This window comes from Somniosus microcephalus, unplaced genomic scaffold, assembly GCF_052327205.1.
Source record: "Somniosus microcephalus isolate GS21.2 unplaced genomic scaffold, FLI_Smic_1.0 unresolved_chr9, whole genome shotgun sequence".
NCBI classification, from domain to species: domain Eukaryota; kingdom Metazoa; phylum Chordata; class Chondrichthyes; order Squaliformes; family Somniosidae; genus Somniosus; species Somniosus microcephalus.
This window is the reverse complement of record NW_028225187.1, coordinates 31,127,603-31,149,842: the sequence shown is the minus strand read 5'-3', so window position 1 is coordinate 31,149,842 and position 22,240 is coordinate 31,127,603. Positions and strand designations below refer to the sequence as shown.

Genomic DNA, 22,240 nt, shown 5'->3' with positions numbered 1-22,240 from the left:
GCCAATGGAATGTTGGCCTTTATTGCTAGGGGGATAAAATATAAGAACAGGGAGGTATTGCTGCAGTTATGCACGGTATTGGTGAGACCGCACCTGGAATACTGCATACAGTTTTGGTGTCGATACTTAAGAAAATACATACTTGCTCTCGAGGCAGTACAAAGAAGGTTCACTCGGTTAATCCCGGGGATGAGGGGGTGGACATATGAGGAGTGGTTGAGTATATTGGGACTCTACTCATTTGAGTTCAGAAGAATGAGTGGCGATCTTATTGAAACATATAAGATTGTGAAGGGGCTTGATCGGGTGGATGCGGTGAGGATGTTCCCAATGATGGGTGAAACTAGAACTAGGGGGCATAATCTTAGAATAAGAAACTGCACTTTCAAAACTGAGATGAGGAGAAACTTCTTCACACAGAGGGTAGTAGGTCTGTGGAACTTGCTGCCCCAGAAAGCTGTGGAAGCTACATCATTAAATAAATTTAAAACAGGAATAGACAGTTTCCGAGAAGTAAAGGGAATTAGGGGTTACGGGGAGCGGGCAGGAAATTGGACATGAGTCTAGGTTCGGATCGGTCATGGCTCTGTGGGTGGCGGAGTGGGCCCAGGGACCGTGTAGCCTGGTCCTGCTCCTACTTCTTGTGTTCTAATTCTGTGCTACATTTCAGGAGATGGTTCTATTCACAGGAATTAGTGGAGACCTCGGGAACAGGCTGCCAGCTAGGTGTCCTTCAAGAGTAAATTGGGCCTGTTGCTGGCTGGGGTGGGGATCACCTTTTACAGAAGGTAAGTACTGTAGGAATGACATGGACAGAGTGCTCTCCTGGACGAGTTTCGATCGCCTAGATAGGTCGGAGAGGAATTTCCCAGATTTTTTCTCCCAAATTGGCCATTGGGTTTTTTTATCTGGTTTTTCTCCTCTCCTTGTAGATCACATAGGTTCGGGTGGGATGGAGAGTGGAAGTAGATTTGAGGTTAGGATCAGATCAACCATGATCTAATTCAATGGCGGAGCAGGCTCGAGGGGCCGATTGGCCTACTCCTGCTCCTATTTCTTATGTTCTTATGAATAAGGCTTACACATGAAACTGTCCAGAACCTAATCCAATTCTTCAGTAGCTGAAATGATACATCCAGGTTTATAAGCAGACAATTAGTACCAATACAGAAACTCCAGGCGAAATCAATCAATCAGAAGATGTCCCGAAACATCTGGGAGGTAAGCAGTTATTAATCTGGCGTATACAAGCGAAATGTCCAAGCGATCGAAAGTCATTTAGGTCAGAATGAAAATATTTCAGGCACAGTCAGGAAGCTAGTTTATCAAAAGTTTCATTAGATCATTGGCCTCATGGCATCTACATCCAGAAACAGATGCTGAAGTTATTCAACTTGGGCCCCTTATTCTCTGTGATGAGGCATCAACAGCTGTATACAGCAATGAAATGAATCAGCTTCTGTACATAGAGGCTCTTGTGAAGAAAAATCCAAATCGTGGTTGAATCGTGACGATTGACAGTTTTTGCTTTGAATGAACATCACGAACTGAGGTGCTCCCCAGCAATATCGTTCTTTAGTCACTTGTAGGAATAACATGCTTGCTTCAACTATTGCCTTCAGAATTTTCTGTAGATTCCTGTAGACTCCGAACATCTGTATTTATCTTCTTGGTGCTCAGGCTCTCGATTGCCTTCCAGTTGCTGATGATTCATGTCACATGGGCCTCGTTACAGTCAGAAGATTCAAACTTTCCATGAAAGGAAGTTAACATTCTATCAATGCAAAATTCTCTATTGTATTGCACATTTTGAGTCCATTTCTGTTACTCGTTTGATATGTTTTCACAAGGAATTAATTATCAGATCGAATATAAAGATTAAGAAAAAGATATCTAAGGACAGTAAGATCACTTTTATTTCGTTCGACCGAGTGGTGGAGAAGGAAATCCATCTCGGCTCTTAAGAGTATCCAAGTAAATTAACTGCAATATTAGTATAACTTAACTTTGATTCTTTACATAAGGCACAATTTTATTCTGTAGAGAGCCATCATATTTCACTCAGGATTTACACAGTTTCGCAAGCAACAGGTGTCCATAAGAGTATGACTGTAATATCAGAGATTAATGACGGTTTAGAGAAAGAGATAGGGAGTAGAGATTTTAGACAGAGGTAGAGATAGAGACAGAGATAGTGATAGTGATAGAGATAAAGATAGAGATAGAATATAGAGAAAGAGGGATATAAATCGAAATAGATATTGATAGGCACAGAGACAGAGAGATGATTGAGACCGACATAAATTTGGAGTTACTGGTAGACAAATAACTAGAGCCAGTGATAGAGATACTAATAAATTATTTGATACAAATAGAGGTGCATAAACATATAGAAAGAGTCTGGCATAGATGTAGAGATAGGGGAGCTAGAGATCGATATCTAAATGGACATAGACAGAGAGAGATAGAGTTGTAACCAGCAAGACAGAGTGATCAATAGAGATAGATACAAATAGATAGATAGAGAGAGAGATGGAGCGATGGAAAGCAAGATAAATGTAAAGAAATATAGTGAGGCATGATGATAGATTGCGAGAGACTGGGATATACGTAGAGATAGAGAGATGGAGGTGGATAAAGAAGTAGAGATATAAAGATAGAGCTAGACATAGATATGGAGATAGGTAAAGACTGATTGATGGAGGTGGACATAGAGATCAACATAGAGTTCGAGATAGGAATAGACATAGAGAGAGACATAGACATAGACACAGATATAGATGTAGACCAGCCATTGACATAGACTTTGAGATAATGTTAGAGATATAATAGGTCAATATCCAGACAGTGAAGAAGAAAACCTAACGCTAGATTGTGCTGAGTGTACGCAGAGAAGGAAATAGAAACTCTATGTGGTTTTTCCCAATGTCTCGTCGTAACGTTGGTGGAATTTCCGTGGAAAACTTGCAGAAAGGGTGATCTCTCTGGAGTTGTAGCCTAACTTCTGCCGAAGTGATAACGATATTGGAGAGAACTTCCGATGGAAATGTTACCCCAAACAATCTACGGTTCATCACATGCTGATCAGGTTGAACTTACCGGTGCTTTGAGCTGATCGCACACCTGCAGACTCGGAATTGTCTGCAGAATTCTCTTCACTTGGAGGTCTGTTTCTAGTTGCCTCCCTAAGTGCGGAAATGTTCACAGAGATTAAAGTTTAACAATAATCGTGGACAACGGAAATGTTACTTTCAAATAAGATGAAATAGTAGAATAAATATCAAAAACAAGCAAGCAGTTTACAAGAGACATAACCTTAAACTTGCAAGTCCACATCCATTGGACCAGTTGAAGAAGCTCAAGGTAGACAGGTTGCCGATCCGTGGCACTTTCCTCCCCAGGGGTCTAACGTCGTTCTCTCAGCAGATCCTGAATTACCTCAGATATTTTCCAGATTTCCCTTATCATGACTCACTTCAGTAGAAATTGGTCCTTGAAGACACCGCAAAGCGAAATGTAGCGAATCGGCTGTCCATTTAGAAATCCTCTAGATCATTTTTGATCCATTGAAATTTATGGAAAATAAAATCGGTCGAGTCCAAAATGTGCAATAGATTCGTTAGTGCTCGCTGTGTGCTGCGGCCCCAAATTAAGTTATACTGATTATGGTTGAAGATTGTAACGTAGTAAGAGTGTCTCCTGGCGGGGGGTATATGATCCACATTACTGCTGGGCAGTAAGAAACAGCACTCGCCGGATTTTCATAGCTTCGAAATTGTTTCACAGGATAATCGGGCGCAATCTCAATTGGACGGCTGACCAGAAACGGCAGTTTATGCCCGAGCGGCAAGTTGGAAAGTTGAAGTTAATATTCACTTTTACCGTCCAGCAGAATATGGGTGGTAAAGGCTCAGCCGCTCGTTTTACACTCCAGCCGAATTTGGAAATGGAAAGTAGGCTGTGTGTAAAACTGGCCGGCCATCCCTTACCACCTGCTTTCAACTCCATTGGAAAAGCAAATTTGACCCATTGTGTCCTAAATGGAAGGGAGGATTCAATACCAAATAAAAGGAAGAATGTATCATTGATATTTGGGTATCAGTTTAAAAAAAAAAGTGGGTGCAGTGTTGAAAGTGAATTAGGAACTGTAGAGAATGTTGAGATATATCACCACCGTGTAACTTATAAATCACGGGAGATAACCTTAAAATTATAGTTGGTATTGGAGCATGTCCTTTGTTAAAAACATTTTTTCTATGATTTTTGTGCTAAAAATCACGTTGGAGGAAATCAAAGAGGAACCTGGTGGAGAGGTTCACACATCATTTACAGAACAGGCAGCATTTTCCTTGCACGCAGCTTAATGGAACAGGGAGCAAGTGGTTCTGCTTTCGGCAAGAGCTCCTTCCCAACCAAGCTTCCTTTCTGTGTTCTGCCCAGCAGATGTCCCACATCTGGCGCAGGGAGTACAGTGCTGGTATCATTTTAATAAAATAAACATTGATTCTTTTGTTGAATATAAAGGGCGTGTCACGAGCTTACATTCAAAACCAGGGCGATAGAGCCTTGAAAGGAGTTGGAGTATTGTGATAAAATTCAGTCTTGAAAGAATAATGCGAAGTTTAGCAATAATTATTTATGATTAAGAGGTTTTTGGGAAATGTGCATACAGATGTGTTTTATATGTGTTTATATCAAGCGGTTCTGCGTTCAGCAAGGGATACCTTCCAACTGAACATACGTTATGCTGTCAGCCCAGCAGATGTCCCACATCTGGCGCAGTGAGTACAGTGTTGATATCATTTTTATAAGAGAAACATATTAGACTCTTGATGAATGTAAAGGCAGGATCATTAGATTAGTTCCAAAACCAAGGGGACAGAGTGATGAAAGGAGTTGGAGTATTTTGAAAAAAATAGTCTTGAAAGAAGAATGAGAAGTTTTTTGAAATATTATTTATGATTATGACAGGATGGTGGAATGTGCTTAGAGATGCGTTTTAATACCGAAGCTCAAGAAGAGTGCCACAGTTACAAATTGAGGGCCACAGAAATCAAGAAAGATAACCGTAAATTTATAATTGGTATTGATGCAAGTTCATGGGGTATCAATGATTTTTCCTGCCATTTGTTTGTTAAGAATCATGTTGAAGGAATGCAAAGATGAGAATATGGTGGAGAGGTTAACACATCTTTTACAGAACATGCAGGATTTTCCTTTCACGGTACTTAATGGAACAGAAATCAAGCGTTTCTGCTTTCAGCAAGAGATCATTCCGACCAGATCTTCCTTTCTGTGCTCTGCCCAGCAGATGTCCCACATCTGGCGCAGTGAATACAATGTTGATATCTTTTTAATAAGAGAAACATACTAGACGCTTGTTGAATATAAAGGCTGGGTCACTAGATTAGTTACAAAACCAGGGAGATAAAGCCTTGAAAGGAGTTGGAGTAATTTAAAAAAAAATCAATCTTGAAAGAAGATGGAGAAGTTTTAAAAATTATTATTTATGGTTATGACAGGATTGGGTAATGCGTATAGAGATGTGCTTCCATACCGAAGCTCTAGAAGAGTGCCACAGTTTCAAATTGAGGGCCACACAAACGTATCGAAAGTTCAAGCAACATTCAGTCAGAGGTTAAAACACATGTGGAATGATGTCCAGCATAGGGGAGTCGGAAAATAAACAGCGACTGGATTCACAAGGGGACTAGATATTCCAAGCCAACAAACACTGTTCAAGCTGATCAATAGTAGAACTGTATCCAGAAAAGCTTGTTCAGTTAAATGGACCACTGCCTGAGATAGTCACTGTGTGAATGTTACTAAAATTAACTACATGCGCAATCGCCCTGCACACCAAATCCTAGAATGCTTCAGGTCCCTGTGATTTACATGAGGATTAAATTGGAGGATTAAAGAATAGTCCAGCTCACTGAGTGATTGAAGAGTTTGGGGTATAATTTCTTCTTGGGCGGTGGTGGAGAGCAGGGTTAAACGAAACTCCAACAGTTTTTACACTCCGCCCAATATTTGTTTACAAGTCACTGGAATCTAATCTGCGGACTGTAAAACGATTTGTAATCACCCCTTTTACTGTGCCACGCAGGGCGAATTTCACTCTGTTTAAGTTAGGAAGTTCAGGTACAACTGACATAACTTAGAAAATGATCACTCCTTATAGACTGCAGGGAGTGTAATCGTTTGAGTGCGAGCTACAGTAAAGGCTTATCGTCAATGGGGCAGATTTTCCAACTCGGTGCCCGGAATAAAAAGTGGTGTAGCAGAACAGACACGCGTTGTAGAAACCACATGTTTTTCAATCCCATTCAACTCAAATTAAATTAAAATATGGTGTTTTCTATAACAGGAGGCTGATCCGTAATGCCAGATTAAAGTTCAATGCAATTGATAAAATCTACCGCACAAGCATTTACCGCGTTTAGTTCAGCTATACAGAGACTGAGTATATTCAGGGATATAGCTATGGCTTATTCAGCTAAAAATTGCGTGGACTTACCCAAACGATTGTGAAATTCTTGAAGAATTTTCTGGATAAAACAGGAAGAGACCTACTTCAGCAAGTTGTACAATAAATATTGCTGTACAGGTGGATTTGTTTAACTGCAAACGTATTCATTCACATTAAATCTAAACTTTTACAAACGTGCATTAAATGACTTATTAATACAGAATCAATACAGAAAAGATATACAGAAACATGTAAGATATTACCATATACCGCGTTACAAATCCTTTAGGATGCATCGTCTCCTCACACTAACCACGAATGATGCTGCCACTTATTGTTCTACCCCTCGGCCACATGCATATCAATTCTGAACAGCACAAAGGGAAATAAAAACACTTAACTGGGCAAATTCGCCCCAGTCTTAAGCTCCTGTCTGTTCTGAGATCGTCATTTCAAATAACATTTTTCTTTTTCCAGCCCAGACTATCCCTCTTTTGCCCAAATAATATGGTTGCATTTTGAATGTCGCAACTGAATATAGAATACACTGAAGCCCTTCACGTGACTATAGAGCCAATCACCTGCCTGTAAAACATGACTCACCTTGTTTCTTGTTGGGACGATTGACGAGTACCAGTGCAATCAGGGCAGCAACAAGAAAAAGTGTAAAAACTGAGGCTCTGATCGCGGTTGTGTGAATCTGCACTGGAATAAAATAAACATATCCCATGAATAACATAATACGGTTTCAAGTATGTACGGATATATTCATTTATTTATACAGTGCATCTTAAACATATAGATAAGCCCTGTGCCAGAATGAAGAATCCCATTGTGTGCATGTGTTGGTAATTTAGTGGATGAAAGATGATAGATAATTGCAGTAAATTGTACTCACGTCTGACTGAAACTGAAACCTGATTGTTCAGTTTCTTCACCTCGCTGTGCAAAGTAGTTGCTTTACCAAGGTAAGTCCCCGAATCGTCAGGCCGTGATGTTTCCTTAATGTAATAGTTGTGGTCTGCCGCTGAACTGGAGCGAAATATTTCAACCAAACAGGCGAGTTTTAACTGTTGGCCCTCAAGTAACTTATCTGAGGAAGGATGTTCTCCTTATCTGAGGAAGGATGTTCTCGCCATGGAGGGAGTACAGCGCTGATTAACTGGACGGATACCTGGGATGACAGGAATGCCGTATGAGGAGTGATTGGGTCAATTGGGCTTATATTCACTGGAGTTTTGAAGAATGAGAGGGGATCTCAATAAAACGTATAAAATTCTAAAAGGACTCGACAGATTAGATGCAGGAAGGATGTTCCCGATAGTCGGGGAGTCCAGAACCAGGGGTCACAGTCTAAGGATAAGGGGTAAGCCATTTAGAACAGAGATGAGGAGGAATTTCTTCACCCAGAGAGTGGAGAACCTGTGGAATTCTCTACCACAAAAGGAAGTTGAGGCCAATTCATTAATTATTTTCAAGAAGGAGTTAGATATGTTGCTTAAGGCTAACAGGATCAAGGGATGTGGGTAGAAAGCAGGGACAGGGTACTGAATTTGGATGATCACCACGTGGACTGCAGCGGTTCAAGAAGGTGGCTCACCACTACCTTCTCAAGGGCAATTAGGGATGGCCAATTAAAGCAAATGTTGCCAGCGACGCCCAATCCCATATACAAATACAAAAGTATTAGCAGCTACGGTTAAGAGATGATGTTCTAAAATTTATAGCCCAAAAATTACTGCCGATGGTATTAAGATTTGAGTCGTCATTAACCTCTCCGTATAACTTCTCTCAATTTGTCAATTAAACAGAGTGATCAGCCGTTTTAAATCTACAACTAACAGTTGCAGTTTGTAGACCAATACTTGATGCAATCAGATGACATTCTTGTTCTTTTTAGGCATTCACCTGTTTAATGTAAATGGCGCAGTGCCTCACTTCACACAGAAGAATGTCAAAGAAGATGTTACAACGTCCAAGCTATTGGCAAAAGCAGTGATTCCCGGACTGTTCTCACTGAGTCACTTGTTTCGTTCTGCCTCAGAGGTATTTATAATAACTCACCTAGCACTGCAACCGTAACAAAATCGCTGTGTAGAGGACGTCTGGTCGCTTCGTTTGAAACACCACAAATATAATCCCCTTGGGTGCTTTGGTTGACTTTACCGATTTGGTAAGTAATTTCGGTTAGGTTGGACTCCTCTCGGAAGAGTTCTTTATTTGGGCCTTTGTACAATATGTAGGTAATCGGGGTAGAACCGTTGAACACTGAGCAGGTTAACGACGCTGTGTCGCCTTCCAGTAACTCTTTACCAGGGCTGATTGCCAGTTCCGGTTTGGACACTGGGATTCCTGTAAATATAACCATTTGTCAATTACATTGCTTTTGTGGAATTTGTAGTATTACTTTCAAAGTGAAATAGGGCTCTCATCAAAATAAAGAGCCTCGTCATTTAGGTTACCACTCCAATCTTGGGCGCCCGTGCCCCTCTCCTACTTCAGCAGTCAGTGGAATTAATAGAGGAAAAACTGATTCTGGAACTGCAATGATTCCTATTGCAATCCACTAGTGGCCACCCTACTATCTCTGGCCTGGTACTGATTCCTACTAACTCTGCACTATTCCAGTACCATAAACACTATCTACCTAAATGCAATTGCATCTAACTCCACTGCTCCACTTGGCCAATCATTCTTTGTTCCAGCAATCCTCGAATAAAGAACGTTCTTCTAAGCTATCCTCCCGCTTATATTGATAATTATACATCAATGATCCCTCCTTCCTGTCTTCGCAATCAGAGTAAATACCATTCCCTTATCACCCTATCTCGGTCTTATCATGTAATAAACAGTAATGAAATAACTCTTAGCCATGGCTACTCCGGTAGTGTTCGTGCCAGTAGCTCAAGTCTATTCTGGTGAATAAGGTTTTCCATCCCTGGCGTCATCTGGTGAATCAACGCTTCCCGTTTTCTGTGATTTTACTGTTCTCTTTAAAATGGAAGGCAGGACATTGGACACAGTATCTGTGGCCTCACGAATGTGTTGTATAAACATGCTATTATTTCCTTTCCCCTGTTGTCTATGCGACAATAATTTAGTTATTTATGTATTCAGTGCATGTTGAACATATAGGTAAGGCCCTTACTTCACGGATCAATCCCCGTGTGCGAACCTGCTGGGAATTTTGTGGATGAAAGATGCTAAATTCTAACAGTAAATTGTACTCACGTCTGACTGAAACAGAAACCTGATTACTCAGTTTCTTCACCTCACTGTTCAAAGTACTTGCTTCACACTGGTAAATCCCCGAATCGTCCAGCAGTGCTGTCTCCTTGATGTAATAGTTGTGGTCTGCCGCTGAATTGAGAGCTTGTTCATCTTTGAAAAATACATATCTCAAAGACGAACTGGAGCGAAATATTTCAGCCGAACATGCGAGATTTAACTGTTGGCCCTCAAATATTTGAGCTTCAGAATCAGCCCTCAATGTAGGTTTGGAGAAGAGCTCTATAAAAGAGTAAAAAATAGATTTACCAGCTGAAGCATCTCTCAAAGATTTATGAAAGTATTTGTTTGGATAACACAAGTTAATGATCAGAGCAATGAAATGCTGACAGCGGTTCAAAGAAAGAGCCGTTCAATAATCCTTGATTGCACTCGGTTTATAGGAAGATGCATTTTGGAACACCGACATCTGAACATACTCTCGTGGCTAGATTTGGGGAGAAGTTAACCCTTCCGTTAAAATGAATGGAGGAAACATCCTGCGGGTCCTGTGAGATTATCCCTCTTCAGCCCACCCCATTCCCCCCACTCAGATTTTGGACTCTGCTCTCCGCCCAGGCGATGCTTTATGCCCAAGTCTTAAATACTGAAACCTCATTGGTCATTGTTGCAGCACCTTCACATTTTAGGACATTCATGTTAAACGCTCAGCTATGGACAATGCAATTCTTTGAAAATCCACTGATGACACAGGATCGATAACACCCACTTGGTGTTCTGATTGCCTGCTCCTTTTAAAATGTAAAGATAGAGTTATGATTGGCAGATTCTAACTGAATGCAATCGAGAGGCCGGACATCAGAGGCTCAGCCTTCAATAGCCTCCGGCGTTTTGCCACCCCGTCATCCCCCTCTACTGAAATTGGAGGGGTGGAAATTCAAGTTTGTCTGGGGTGCAAAACCGGTAGTAGCTCATTGGCCATACTATCTACACACAGGTGAAATTCGATTTCCTTGTCTGCCAATTATCTACTGCACTCTCCAAGTTAAATTTTAGCACCGAGATTTCAGCTAGCAACGATTGCCGGGACTAGTAAGTGGTAAGGCACTGTCTGATTAAACACCGTGCTGTTCCTGACCAGGTTCTGCTCGTTGCTGATTCAGTCAGACAGAAACAGAGGAGGTAACTTGACCTTGGATCCATGGTGTAAAACGCGTGGTATCGAATCTTGCACCAATTGTACACCACGCACGATGTTCCTGTCCAATGATAATGATGCGACGCAAACACGGGAGGGACATATAATGGGAGGCAAATTCAGTATCGCCCATTCGACACTATTGCAGGAAGCTAATATTAGCCACTGGGAGTGGACACTGGTCTTCAAACGTTGCAGCTATTACAAGTGTGGGTTTCAGTAAATGTATGGATTTTTTATAGAACCAGGTGGCGCTTTGATTTAAACAGATCACATCCAAAATTGATTTATTATGTGATAAAGCTGGGAGTAAATCTTTTTCCACATTGGATCCCTCCCGTATATTTATTTATCTATAATCCCCTGAAGAATTCTTTAAATGAAAGATGAACAGTAATTACAGCTGGTTCTATTTACCTTCTACCGTAATGGAAACCTCATCACTCTGTTGTTATCACGGTGGTAGAAAGCATTTGCTCAACAAGGCTAAGTCACCGAGCCCTTCAAAGAAGCTGCCCCCATGTGCTTAGAGTTGATGTATGAATTCAACTGCAGAGCTTTGCCATTTTTGTGAAATGTGTATTGAAGCCTAATATTGAACAGCATTGTTTCAATAAAAAAATGAATTTTAACTGGTCTACCTCAAATATTTTAACTGCAGGCTCAGTCCTCAGTTTAGGTTTGGAGAAGAGTTCGGTGAAAACAGAATATGGATTGGGAGGTAAGAATTCATCTCATATAGTTAAACAAATAGCAGAGATTATTGATAACAAGAGCAAGGATATACCAAGAACCACCACGAGGTGCGACTGTACTAAATGGTAACCAGCAGCTGTATTGTGGAACACTCCAGTAGGCAGCATTACTATATTGTTATGGATTTCCACTCGCTGCTTTGTTTGCGGAGAACTTAATCTGCTTAATATATTCTGCTGATACAGGAACTCCACGCTGTGCAAGACTTATTCAAGTATGAATCCTTCAATAGAACTTTGCTCTTTTCGCTATTCCCTGCTGTGTCTCAACATCTACTATGATCACTGTGAATTCTGCAAATATTCACAGTTACATCACTCTGTCACCACCCAGCCACCACATTGGTTGGAAGGTATGATTCTGTGATCATCACTATGACAGGCTATTGCTTGACTGGTCTGTGGGACAGCTGTCCCAATTTTTGCAGAAGTCCCCAGATGTTAGGGAGGAGGGCTTTGCAGGGTTGACTGTGTGTCTTATCTGTGTCCGAATATGATGCCTAGTTCAATGCCAGGTGTTCCTCCAAGTTTTAATCTTACAGTTTTTTCTAGTGCTTTGATAAAACTTAGTAGCTTGCCAAGCCATTTCAGAGGGGATTAAGAGTCAACCACATTTCTGTGGTTGTGCAGTCATATATAGGCCAAGGATTCTTAGAATACTTCACATCCTTCAACAGCTCATTACCAGATCAAATAAAGAAAATGAAAAAGAAAAGCAGTGACCAACTTTTTATGGTGATGGTTACATTCGGGGAGATCCACTTCCTGTAACGTATTTTGAGTTCACACCGATATGGTGCCGTATCTGACTCTTTTGCGTTTTCTATGGTGTACTGAGATTCGTCAGTTTCTGCTATTAACTGTTTATCTCGATACCACAGGAAGGGAAAACCTTCTCTCCATTTCCAGGAAGGCATCAAACATTTCAGGATAATACTGTCACCTGACAGTGCAGATGTTGGATTCACTTCCAGAGTTAAATTCATATCAGAAGCTGCAAAAAAAGTGAAACATATGAACGAAATACAAATTAAAATATGTTAAAGCACCATTCTTCAATGTTAAAAAACATTGGCTTGAAAGTGCAGCTCAATATCCAGAGCAATCGGTATCACCTCAGTAACTAAAAGTAATTTTAAGACCTGAAAAGCCAAACTAATGTTTATTGGTTCAGAGAGTGACCGTTCCCTTTCTAATGCTGAGCTATCACTGCTCATATTGCCCTTCAAGGTTTCATCAACGAAGTTCAATGGCGAGGATCGATTCAACAGCCAGGCAGATGCCCAGCCCTCTCTAAATAAACGTCTGGTATTTGTAAATGTTGTGGAATCAAGATATTAAAACCGTGGCCGCTTTCACCTGTTCAGGTGCTTCTGATATCAGTTAAAAATCCCATTGAACGACGCCAAGACGAAGAAGTCGTTCCAGTGTCCTGGGGTATTGCTCGTTCGTCCAGCAAGACCAAACAAATTAGCTGCTCATTGTCCCATTACCTTTTGTGGAAACACAGGGCAATTTCCTGCCTTCGCTCCTCCACTGTAACTTCGCCAGGTGTGCGGAAGGGAACCCCATTTATGTATGTAAAGGGTTTTTGCACTGCACATACAATAAACTTGTGGCAGTGCTCAAGGAGCGCCCCTAGTTAGTCACCTATCAACAATTTTTCTAGCATTGCTTATTACCTAGATAAAAGCATTCGTTGCACCTCATAATAATTTGTTTTCTGAGAGACACAAGATAAATGTACACTCCACTTCTCACCATGCCTCGGGTCTGCAGATGCACTTCCAACCAATCCTGATCCCAGGGGAGCGCCGGGAGGATACACTTGAGCTACTTTTCACTTTTACCGCCAAGAGGCCAAAGGGCAGTAATGGAGCAGCCATAAGTTTCAAACCACTCTCGATTTATTTAACACTGAAGTAAATAGAAATGCGACTCCACCTGAATCTAAAACATGGCGATTGATTGGACCTCGCCTGTTTATTTCACCCTGCGATGAAAGGTAAAGTTATTCCCACTCCGGTATAAATTTGCAATACACATTGGCGGCAAATGAGCGAATACGAAACAGCAGTCGGTTTTATGACTTTTACATTTGATTTGTAACAGGGTTGGAGAGAGTAGAGCCCATTACGTGCTTCCACCAAAGTTGGATTTTAAACCTGTGATGGGTCACCCTACAACCTATTTCGCAGAGGATGAAGTAATGTTTAAATGGAGAAGTCATTGCATATCAGACCAGCGACACAACGGAGCCAGAAGGCGACACAGCAATTCTCAGATGTCATTATTATTAATATAAACTAGTTTGCAGATCACAGATTTTGTAGTTTGAACTTTGGAAATAGAATTTAAGCTTTCAACACAGTCTTAAAATTACTCTAGGAGATATTAACGGTGGCTTTCTCGTATCTGCTGTTTTAGAGAGCCGCTGTTCCATGCACAATTAGCGGTTTAAGGTCTCTCTTGAAATAAATAACATTTGATTGACCTAACAACATGTAAGAATTTGGGTAGATTTAGACTCTGTGCGATATTTCAATTGAAGTTAATGTGATATAAATGGGAGGTGAAACTGGCTGATACTACCGCACAAAATAGCGGCATATATTTCAACTCTGGGGAAACCGAGAGGTCCCCCTGTTAGGAGGAGGGATGAAGATACACTTCTGCCCAGTGGTCCAATTTTATCCCAGTATTGCATGTGCTTGATATCCTGTACTATATTTGACTGTGAGGCCCCTTTATAAGCGACACATTTCTCGACTAAAACTGAGCTATGATCATTGGTGTCGAAGTTTACCTACCAATGGTGACTAAATCCAGAGGTTTACTCTTCTCAGAGGAGGACCAAGGCACTGAACACTGGTAAGACGCTCCACTGCGACTATCTGCATATCTTTCAAAGAACATATATTTAAAATGAATATAAGTCTCATCTTTATACCAATAAGCCCATTTATTCATGCCTCTGTATCGACACTGCAGGTAAAATATCTCCCCTTCTTTCACGATTCCATCGCTCGGATTGCTAAGGACTACTTCTGGGACATGGGCTGTAGAATGAAATTAAAATAATGTTCTGATTAGAATTGTTGAAACTAATCTGTGCAATATCCACTACAGAGAATTTCTAGTCGCTGTCCAAAATGGGCGCTACCTATCGGGTGCCCATGGATCGATCTTTTGAGTTGGTGATGACTTTACATCGTTGATATCGACCTCAGCACGTTGTAAACGGAAACTCCCTGGCTGCTTAAACTTTTAGAATGGCCGACCTTTGGGCGGCAGAAGCACCTGCCTTTTCCTGGCGGTACTCCTCTGTCACCATGCAAATCAGGATTTTGTGATTTACACCGGACCCAGCTTAGAAACACAGAAACATGGAAAAATAGGAGAAGGAGTAGGCCATTCAGCCCTTCGAGCATGCTCTGCCATTCAATATGATCATGGCAGATCCTACGTCTCACAAACATATTCCAGCTCTCTCCCCATGCCCCTTGATGCCTTTTGTGTCTAGAAATCTATCTATCCCCTTCTTAAATATATTCAGTGACTCGCCCTCCACAGCCTTCTGTGGTAGAGAATTCCACAGGTTCACCACCCTATGAGTGAAGACGTTTCTCCTCGTCTCAGTCCTAAACTTCCTACCCCGTATCCTGAGACTGTGACCCCTCGTTCTAGACACGCCAGCCAGGGGAAACATCCTCCCTGCATCCAGTCTGCGTAGCCCTGCCAGAATTTTAACCGTTTCAATGAGATCCACACAGTCTTCTAAACTGTAGTGAACACAGGCCTAGTCGACCCAGTCTGTCCTCATACGACAGTCCTGCCATCCCGGCAACCAGTCTGGTGAACTTTCGCTGCACTCCCTCTATGTCAAGTACATCCTTTCTTAGGTAAGGAGACCAAAACTGCACACAGTACTCCAGGTGTTGTCTCACCAAGGCCCTCTATAACTGTAGAAAGACATCCTTGCTCCTGTACTCAAATCCTCTTGCAATGAATATCAACATACCACTTGCCTTCCTAACTGCTTGCTGTACCTGCATATTTGCTTTCAGTGTTTGGGGTACAAGGACACACAGGTCCCTTTATACATGAACATTTCCCAATCTATCACCATTTATTTAGTACTCTGCCTTTCTGTTTTTCCAACCGAAGTGGATAACTTCACATTTATCCACGTTATGCTGCATCTGCAATGGTTTTGCCCACTCACTCAACTTGTCTAAATCTCCTTGAAGACACTTTGCCTCCTAATAACAACTCACGATCCCACCTCGTGTCATTTCATCAGCAAACTTGGAAATATTATATTTGGTTCCCTCATCCAAATCATTGATATTTATTGTGAATAGCTGGTGCCCAAGCACTGATCCTTGCAAAACACCACTAGTCACCGCCTCCCACCCCGTATGTCATTGCAGAACAGAATGGTCGGAGTGTGCTCCATGCACTCTCCCATCAGATTTACTAGCGAAAGCATAAAAGCGACACAGAATAAGTACGCTTTCCATATATTTCCATATCATCATGAAATGGTAGATGCAGGAACCCTCACAACATTCAAGAAGCATTCAGATGAGCACTTGAAACGCAACAGCATACAAGGCTACGGACCAAGAGCTCGAAAATGGGATTAGAATAGATAGGGCTTGATGGCTGGCGTGTACACGATGGGCCGAAGGGCCTCTTTCTGTGCTGTATAACTCTATGACTATGAATAACACTGAATATTCCCTTCCAATCACAGAAAACGAAAATTGAAAACTATTCTCTGCTTCCTTGTCTCAGACAATTTCTTATCCACGCTGTCCGTACCCCTTAATCGCAATGATAACAATACGATTTTTGCGAACAAATCAGTTGTGTGGTACTTCATTAGGCATTTTTTGAAAGTCTATATACACGACAGTGAACTGCACTAATTTGATTAGCATTCCCTGTTACTTCAACAAAGAACTGTCTATCTATCCATCCATTTATTTACTCAGTTATGATTACTCGCTGCCAACCCACAGTTAAATGATCTAGCAGTTACACAGACAAATTTCTAGGTCGCTTTTTCTTTAATATATTGTGGTAGACATTAAACTTGGCGCCGAGGCTTAAAACTGGGGTTCTGATTGGCCGACCGTGAGAGAAACCGCCCACTTTACATTCCCACCGAATCAATGAAAATGATGACCGAAAGTTTCTCATAGGTGGCGAGTCCAGAACCACAGTTTTACGCACGGGCGAACAGCTGATAATTACTCCATTGCTGGATTGTTGTTGTCCTATAGATATAAATTGGAAGCGTTCATTCCACAACTGGATTATTATCAATAAAGGACATTATTGTCATCATACCTTGTGTGGTCGCCTGATGAGTAATTTGCACTGCAAGAGAGAAGACAATGTAAAATATGTTTCATTATCTGAGACCATCTTCAAGTTTGACCTCAGCTGCTCAGCTGTAAGGCAGCTGAATAGAGGAAACACCCAGGGGTTGAAATTTGACTTCGGCAGGGACACAAAACAGGCGGAAACACATTTGCTGCCAGTCCATACATGCCACGAGGTATTCAGTTCAGTTGAAGTAAATGTAAAATATTAATATATCGAATGATGCCAATTGTCCCTCTCACAGACAAAGATAAATTGTTATTTTGTGGAAGTTCCCCATGGTCTGAGGACTATATGGAAAAGTTGCTGCCGGATGAAAGGAAACTGACAAATATTGAAATGTATCATTGTTCTGAGAGCCAATGAGTGTGATTGTTCTGTCAAGGAGAAGGGAATATTTCATTAAAATTGTTTATAGGCCATTTAGGATGGAAATCAGGAAGCACTTTTTCACACAATGTGTAGTGAGAAATTTCAACGCTCTTTACAAAAACCGCTGTGGATTTTGCGGGTAAATTGGTACTTCGAAGACGGAGATCGATAGATCTTCGTTAAAAAATGAAAGAAATAGTTGCATTCCTATAGCGCCTTTCAAGACCTCCGAACTTCCCAAAGCGTTTTAAAACCAATGAAGGACATTTAAAGTTTAGTCAGTGTAGGAAATGTGGCAGCCAATGTTCACACAATGATGTTGATAATGACCAGATTATCTGTTTTTGTCATGTTGATTGAGGGACAAATATTGCCCAGGGCACCAGGGATAAACACCCTGGAAGGGGCCTCACTTTAACGTCTATTATAAAAAACGGCCAATCCGACAGTGCGGCACTCCCTCAGCACTGCACTGGAGTATCAGCTTAGTTGATTGTGCTCAAGTCCCTGTAGTGGGACCGGAATCACACGAACCTTCTGACTCAGAGGCGAGAATGCTATACACTGAGCCACGGCTGACACGAGTTGAGTAAGCGTAACAATGGATGTTGAGCAAAGTGGGGTAATTGGAGTGGAGGTACAGATTAACCATCATATAATTGAATGACAGAGCAGCGTCGAAGGGCTGAATGGCCTACTCCTGTTGGTATGTTCCTATCATCAGTTAACTCATCTTTAATCGATTCAGAATCACAAGTATTACCTGGGTTGCAACTGATACTCGTGAAGACAATACATGACCCAGCCGCTAGCAGCAGAAAGCAGCAGGAAGCTTTTGTCGCGCCTCAGGCCACAGGAATCAGACTACTAAGGCAATGCCTGCTGCTGCAAACCTTGCAAATATAATTGCAAAAGGGTCAATGGTCAATGCAGATGTGTCTGTATTTCATTGTTCAACATGTAGAACCTGGGACTTTTGTCCAGCTAGGATTCAATAGGGTGAATGTTTCAAGCATTCAGTTAGGCCAATATTTCCAAAAAGTGGGTTTCATGTGCTGTGCAACAAATAAATCATGGGGCCTATTATATGCTCAAGAATGAACAACTTGAGGTTAACTTCACATATTTTAAGCTCTACCTCATTAATCTGTGGAAGTAGCTGTGACCAACATGGTCCCACAACTGATGTCAAGTTACTAAAATAGATGAGATTCTGGTGAAAGAGTCGGTGGTACATTAAAGATGCAAACCCTGTTGTTTGTTCCTGTTTGCTGGGCTTGTGATCCAGTGGTTAACAAGCCAATAGAGCGCTGACGTCAGCATCTCACAGGAAGGCAGCCTCAATGTCCTGTGGCCATAAAGAGTCATTTCTGTCTAAATTCCAATAAACAGCATCAGAAATTAATTTTAAAGATGCAGCATTTTAAATTTCCTTGCCAAACACCCTTAAGCCGTCAGTTTAGGTCAAGTATAATCATAGTAAATATGTTCTCCTCAGCTTTGTTAACTCAAGTGTTGTCGTCCCGTTAATGTCTATTTTCTCCCTCACAACAGAAAATAAAAGAAGCCCTTCATCGTGAATCTGCAAAACTGAGTTGAAAAAAAAACTCCTGCCCTCTCTCTCTCTCTCTCTCTGTCACTCTCCTTCGTGGACAGCTTAATTGTTACTTTCTTACAATCTCTGTCTATCTGTCTCTCTCTGTCCCTATCTGATTGTCTTTCGCACTGACTCCCTCTCCCGCTCCGCCTCTCTCTCTCCCTCTCTCTCTCTCTCTCTCTCTCGCACTGTGGCAGTTGTTAACAAGAAGCGTGCCTGCCGCACACGAAATCATCAAGCAATGACATGGACCAAGTTTAACATCTAGCCACAGAACCCACGCACTGTAAATCTCACCGCATGTATTAAGAGCAATTTGTAAGAGTGAGTCAACTGAGCCAACTCTGATACTTGAGATGAAGCGCATAAAACATTTATTTTTTTCTAATAAACAAAACGACAACAATAAGAAACGTGCAAGCAGTTTCTGCAGGTGAGGCTAAATAATTGGTGAAATAATAAATATTGGACCGTTTAGATGTGACTAAGGTCGGCTGCAACCTTAGATGAGCAGAAAGATCCTGTTTGCCTGACTAATCAAACTTATTTCTGTTGTTCCACTAAATTCTGATTAAAACTGAAGCATGGAAATGACATTTCAATGCAGTATAATTGAATGTTTGACCTTAATAAAGTCTGAATATTAATTTACTGTGAAGCACCCTCTCACTGAATGAGTCTTATTAATCTGGTTAACGGTCAGGGGTGAGTGACGTTGATTTTCAAAGGCACTGGAAATATTTGAGATTTACTTACACAAGGTCAGAAGGCGACAGATGTGAATCATTTCGAATGCGGGGGATCCGAGAAGCAGTCCACCTCCCTCTGTGAAGACCCGCGCTTCGGATCAGCTGTTTTCAGTTCTGTTCACCTGAAAACTGATATCATAGAATCACATTCAGCCGCTGACACTGTTCGACTTCTTCATTACCAAACGCCCGCACGCGCAGATCCCGAGTCGGTACTTACGGGGAATGAGGAGACAGCGGCTGGAGCGAGTTCCCCGAGAGCAGTCTGCAGCTGTATTGCTCGCTGCCCATGCACCAGCCGACTGCACACTGTGATCACTGTGACTTCTGACCACATTGGAGCCAAGAGGAAATTAAACCGGACACGATGACGAATCCACCCTAACGCTGAAAAGTTACCTGAGCCCTGTCAGTTTTAAACTGAATTCTTATCAGAAGCGAACAGTTGGAATCCAGGCCGTAGTAATCTGTTCAAACTGTTTCAAATATGATTTATTCTAACCGCAGTTTGTAACGTTAACAGAGAGACTGGCCTGGTCTGTGGCCCCAGGGTGAAGGCTTGTTTTTTTCACGGGCTTAGGGAAGTGGTCAACTCCCGCTCTGTGTATGTGGCCTGGTACAACGGTAGAGGGGTAAGGGAGGTGGTACACCCTGGCACGATTAACCATTTAAGTCCCGAGAGCTTAATTCCGTCAATAATGTTTAGCAAATAGGTGATTCGACTCTCAAATAACTGAAGCCCAAAACGAGGCTTAAATGGGGCATCTCCTTGAGCCACACAATATTGTTCCTCTCTCGGGCTCACTGTAGGTATCACCTACTGGTGCAGGTCTATGATTGCTGCCTCGACTGTCCTACTGCAGAATGTATATGATCAGTACTTAGACACGACTTCTAGTACAGGCCAGCTATTAGTAGCTATACTGTCCTCTTTGCACAGATCTCCGATAAATACCCAATCTATAATATCGTGGCAAACTCTAATTAGAATCTGCACAGTTCCATTGGTGTTGGTCTATGACTGGGACCGATACAGAGCTACTGGATAAGCAACCTGTAATTTACTAACCGTGCCGTTCGTTATTAGCACATATATAGCCCTAGAGGTGCCGGTCATTGCTCATTACATTGGCCCAGAATTGTAGGTCGGTTGCTTCCTGCGGGTGTAAGCCCCTGATCTGCACTAACCTAGCGCGCCAGCGGTTGAGTTGTGGGCTCCCGTGGGATTCCGATCCGGGTCCTGGTCAAACTGCCGGCGCACAGTGCTTGCGTATCCCAGGGGCACAGTTAGTTTGAAGCGTCCCCTGGGATTACGTGGGCCATGAGCAGCCAATCGGAGCAGGGAATGCTCCATTCATAAGTCTTGACAGGAAGTGCACCGGCCCCAAAATAGCACTAAACAAACTATAAATTACAAGAAATAACTATTTTAAACAATAATAGAAATTTTTGAAAAAAATATTTTTTTATTCTAACGGGACTAATAATCAACTTACCTAACTGTAAAGTATTTAAAAATAATAAACCTGTGGAAAAAAATGTTTTAATTTAATTAATTCACCATTTACCTTGTAAGAAGCAGACCTTACGCCTGCTTTTTGTATTTCTAAATTCTGCAGACTTACCCTCACGGAAAAACCTGTAAGAAAAACGTAAGTTAGATGCGCACACGCAGCCTCCCCCGCGCACGTGACCTCTGAACCCCTGCTTTCAGTGGAAAGGAAGTGCCAGTTTCCCGCGAATGCGCAGTGCATGCAGGAAACCGGCACTTCCATCGGCCTTACTGGTGAGTACCCCGTGCGTACTCACCCATGGAGACCCGAATTTCTGGGCCAATATCTGTCCTTTTGCTACAGGTCTATGACTAGTGCCTATAATGTCCGACTGCTGCAGGTCTCTAATCATTATCTATACTGTCCTATTGGTACAGGCCTTTGATTAATAACTTAACTGTCATACTGGCTCAGATATTTTAATGACTGTTTATATTGTCCTAGTGCTGCGGATCTTTGATTAGTGAGTATACTGTCCTTTTGTTACAGGAACATTTTTCAAACTTTATACTCCTACTCGTACAGGCCTATGTTGATTACATATACTTGCCGACTGAAAGAGTTCTATGGTTAGTACCTGTACGATTCTACTGATAAAATCTATCATTGGAACTAAAACTGTCCTATTGATGCATGCCTTTGATTATTTGTTAGACTGAGGATGAAGAAACAGACAGATATTTAGATAGGTCGTAAGTCAAACACAGAGTGTTAGTTCGATAGGTAGATTAAAACAGACTGAGAATGCGCTATATAAATATATGGAATGCCCATAAGAAACTAACAAATTTTTTGTTATTACATTCTCTAATTTTCCGAAAAAGTAATTAATCATTTTGGAGCCATCTTCAGAATTAATTGTTACCATATTCATATTGTGCTGCATCCAAGAATACTTATTGATTAAAATAAATATATATAT

General features: G+C 41.6%; 1 protein-coding gene across 4 annotated transcripts; it reads right to left on the bottom strand.

Annotated features, from left to right (window-relative positions):
- Positions 1 to 1,463: 1,463 nt before the first annotated feature.
- On the bottom strand, positions 1,464 to 13,854 carry LOC147085017 (Fc receptor-like protein 2). 4 transcript variants are annotated; one of them, XR_015075891.1, is made up of 7 exons: positions 12,381 to 12,599; positions 9,704 to 9,982; positions 8,537 to 8,824; positions 7,076 to 7,172; positions 6,521 to 6,551; positions 3,100 to 3,185; positions 1,464 to 1,749 (listed from the first exon to the last, which is right to left on the bottom strand). XR_015075891.1 is itself a non-coding variant. In XM_085979720.1 (7 exons), the coding sequence occupies exons 1-7, from the start codon at positions 12,568 to 12,570 to the stop codon at positions 1,745 to 1,747; spliced, it is 981 nt and encodes a 326-aa protein (XP_085835846.1). In that variant the 5' UTR covers positions 12,571 to 12,599; the 3' UTR covers positions 1,464 to 1,744. The 4 variants fall into 4 exon arrangements, 3 of the variants coding, with proteins under 3 accessions (XP_085835846.1, XP_085835847.1, XP_085835849.1); XM_085979720.1 differs by having other exon boundaries at positions 7,076 to 7,177; XM_085979721.1 differs by lacking the exon at positions 9,704 to 9,982 and having other exon boundaries at positions 7,076 to 7,177; positions 12,381 to 13,854.
- Between the last annotated feature and the right edge of the window lie 8,386 nt (positions 13,855 to 22,240).

Bases quoted from the DNA above. Each gene is read 5' to 3' on its own strand.
- LOC147085017 (XM_085979720.1), bottom strand. From the start codon at position 12,570: ATGCCTTCCTGGAAATGGAGAGAAGGTTTTCCCTTCCTGTGGTATCGA. The intron at 8,825-9,703 runs GTGAGTACAATT...TTATATTTACAG, and splicing joins GGTTTCTGTTTCAGTCAGAC to GAATCCCAGTGTCCAAACCG. The intron at 3,186-6,520 runs GTAAGTCCACGC...TTCCGCACTTAG, and splicing joins AGAATTTCACAATCGTTTGG to GGAGGCAACTAGAAACAGAC.